General features: G+C 37.2%; 1 protein-coding gene across 1 annotated transcript; it reads right to left on the minus strand.

Annotated features, from left to right (window-relative positions):
• Positions 1-484: 484 nt before the first annotated feature.
• LOC115272152 (olfactory receptor 51A7-like) lies at positions 485-1426 on the minus strand. The gene has a single exon (XM_029915195.1). It carries the CDS (start codon positions 1424-1426, stop codon positions 485-487), a length of 942 nt encoding a protein of 313 aa, XP_029771055.1.
• Between the last annotated feature and the right edge of the window lie 1290 nt (positions 1427-2716).

Here is a 2716-nt window from a genome sequence, read left to right on the forward strand (position 1 = left end):
TGTGTGTGTGTGTGTGTGTGTGTGTGTGTGTGTGTGTTTACATGTGTAAGTGTGTATGTGTGATTTATTTTTCAAGTCACAGCAGTGAAAGCTGATCATGCCTGAGTTAGAGTTATGTTTGTTTGTTTGTTCCCCAAATGAACACACTAATTTCTTCCTTTTTTAGAATAAGTTGAAAAATTTACTTAATCAAATTAGGATGGTACTTCTGTGGATGTGGTTGATATAACTATATACCTGATTGTGTGCAGAAGTAATAGAGAAAAAGGAGGTAGGACATGCAGTGGTCAACATATTATAACCCCAAGCCATCTAAGACAGTCTCTGCTAAAGGAAATCAATAATTTAGAAATTGAGGAGCCTACCAAGTATATGAAATATATATTTTTGTCAATCTCTACTACTTCACTGGCATTCTTGGACCCCTACCTTTGTCCAAACATTGCCAAGTGAGCTGGACATTCATGGCAGCTCAAGTTTCCCATCAACCTTGTCTCTCACATACTTTCATGAGAATCAGATTTCTAATCTGCTGACTCTTCACAGAGTACACAATAGGATTCATTAGAGGGGGAACCAGAAGGAAGATATCAGCAATGATGACCCTGAGAACTGGAGAAACATTTTTGGCAAAGCGGTGAATAATAGCCAAGGTGATGATAGGCACATAGAAGATGAGCACAGCACAGATGTGGGAGATGCAGGTGTTGAGGACCTTGAGACGACCCTTGTGTGAAGCAATGCCCAGAACAAGTTTCAGGATCAGTATGGAGGACACAGAAATGCACACCAAGTCAAACATAGCTGTTAGAGCCACACAAAGTCCATAGAAGATATTGACCTTGTTGTCAGAACAGGCCAGCTTCATGACATCCTGGTGGAGGCAGTACGAGTGGGATAGAAGGCTTTTCCTACAGAATTTCAGCCTCTTTAGAATGAAGGGGAAAGGAAAGACCAATAAGATACTTTTTATAGCAAATACAAGGCCAGTTTTAAAGACTCTGGCACTGGTCAGGGTGGAGGTGTGTCTCAGAGGGCTGTAGATGGCTATAAAGCGGTCAATGGACATGATGAAAAGAACTGATGACTCCATAGCTGAGAATCCATGAATGAAAAATTCTTGGGCAAAGCAGGCATTGGGGGAAATCCCAGTGGCATTGAACAAGAAGATTCTCAACATTGTTGGAAGGGAGGAGATGGACAGTCCCAGGTCAGAAAAGGCCAGCATGGAGAGGAAATAATACATAGGCTCATGCAGAGAGGTCTCTGTTTTTATGAAAAAGAGGATAGTGCAGTTCCCCAGGATGGCAAGTAGGTACATGAGGCAAATGGAGATGGAGACCCAAATGTGAGCATGTTCCATGCCTGAGATCCCAGTGAGGAAGAAGGTAGAGATTTCCACTTCAGAGGCATTAAAGATTGACATTGCAGGAAAGTGATATCAGGATGTGGTCTCAGAAGAGCCCTTCGGAGATGGCAAAAATTAGTTTGCTTAAACATGTATTCATATAGTCACTTGTTTCATCATTTGGATCAGTGGAAATACTATGATTCCATGTATTCTACAATAATTATTAGGATGGAAATAAAACATTTTGTTATCATGATGCATGTAAGTAAGATACTAGAAAATATGAAAAATATACTTACCCCTCAAATATCCATCACTAGATAGAAATTAATATTCAAACTGTTTTCCCTAGACTCAGCAATTGGGAAGGAAACATAAAATTAATCAGCCTCTATTACCTATAGCCTATTTTATGAGGATAGTGACACTCTATGAATTTGAAAATTGTATGCATTAACGTAACTTCAAATCAAGAACATCACAATACAGATACATTTAAAGTTATTTAATATTTAACCTTTATGAAATTGTATTGTTTTCAAAAATGATGGTAGAACAATTGCATATGGGCATAAAAAGAATGAATTTAGACTTCTACCTCTCATTATATACCAATTATATTAAAATATAAGACTTGTATACAAGTAAAACTTCTATTAAAAACTAATTAAAATAGTAAAAATTTACTCCTATGAAGAAAACATAGGAGTAAATCTTTGTGACTTGAGTTAGGAAATGGATTTGTATGCCACAAAAAGTATTTTTAAAATCTGTGATTCAAATTATGTCAAGAAAGAAAACACACAAAATGGGGTGCCTGGGTGGCTCAGTCAATTGAGCATTGTACTTCAGCTCAGGCATAATCTCACTGGTAGTGAGTTCGAGACCTGTGTCAGGCTCTGTGCTGACAGCTCAGAGCCTGGAGCTTGCTTCAGATTTTGTGTCTCCCTTTCTCTCTGCCCTTACCCTGCTCATGCTCTCTCTCTTACTCAAAACTAAATAAACATTAATAAATAAATAAATAAAAAGAAAGCCCACAAAATAAGAGAATATATTTGCAAATCACATATATCTGGACATGCATCCAGAATTTAGGATGAATCCTTACAACTCAATATTAAAGGGGTAAAAGATCTTCCACATCATTCATCATTGGGAAAATGCAAGTCAAAACCACAATGAGATATCATTTCACACCATAGGCTGGATAAAATTTTTAAAAATAATAATATGTGTTGGCAAAGATTTGGATAATTTGAAACTTTGTACCTCACAGGTGGGATTATAAATGGTATGTCAACTTTGGAAAGGGGATTGGGAAGTTATAGTAGAACCACAGTTAAAATTTTGGATTTGTTGATTATT

Source organism: Suricata suricatta, chromosome 11 (genome assembly GCF_006229205.1).
Source record: "Suricata suricatta isolate VVHF042 chromosome 11, meerkat_22Aug2017_6uvM2_HiC, whole genome shotgun sequence".
Classification (NCBI taxonomy): domain Eukaryota; kingdom Metazoa; phylum Chordata; class Mammalia; order Carnivora; family Herpestidae; genus Suricata; species Suricata suricatta.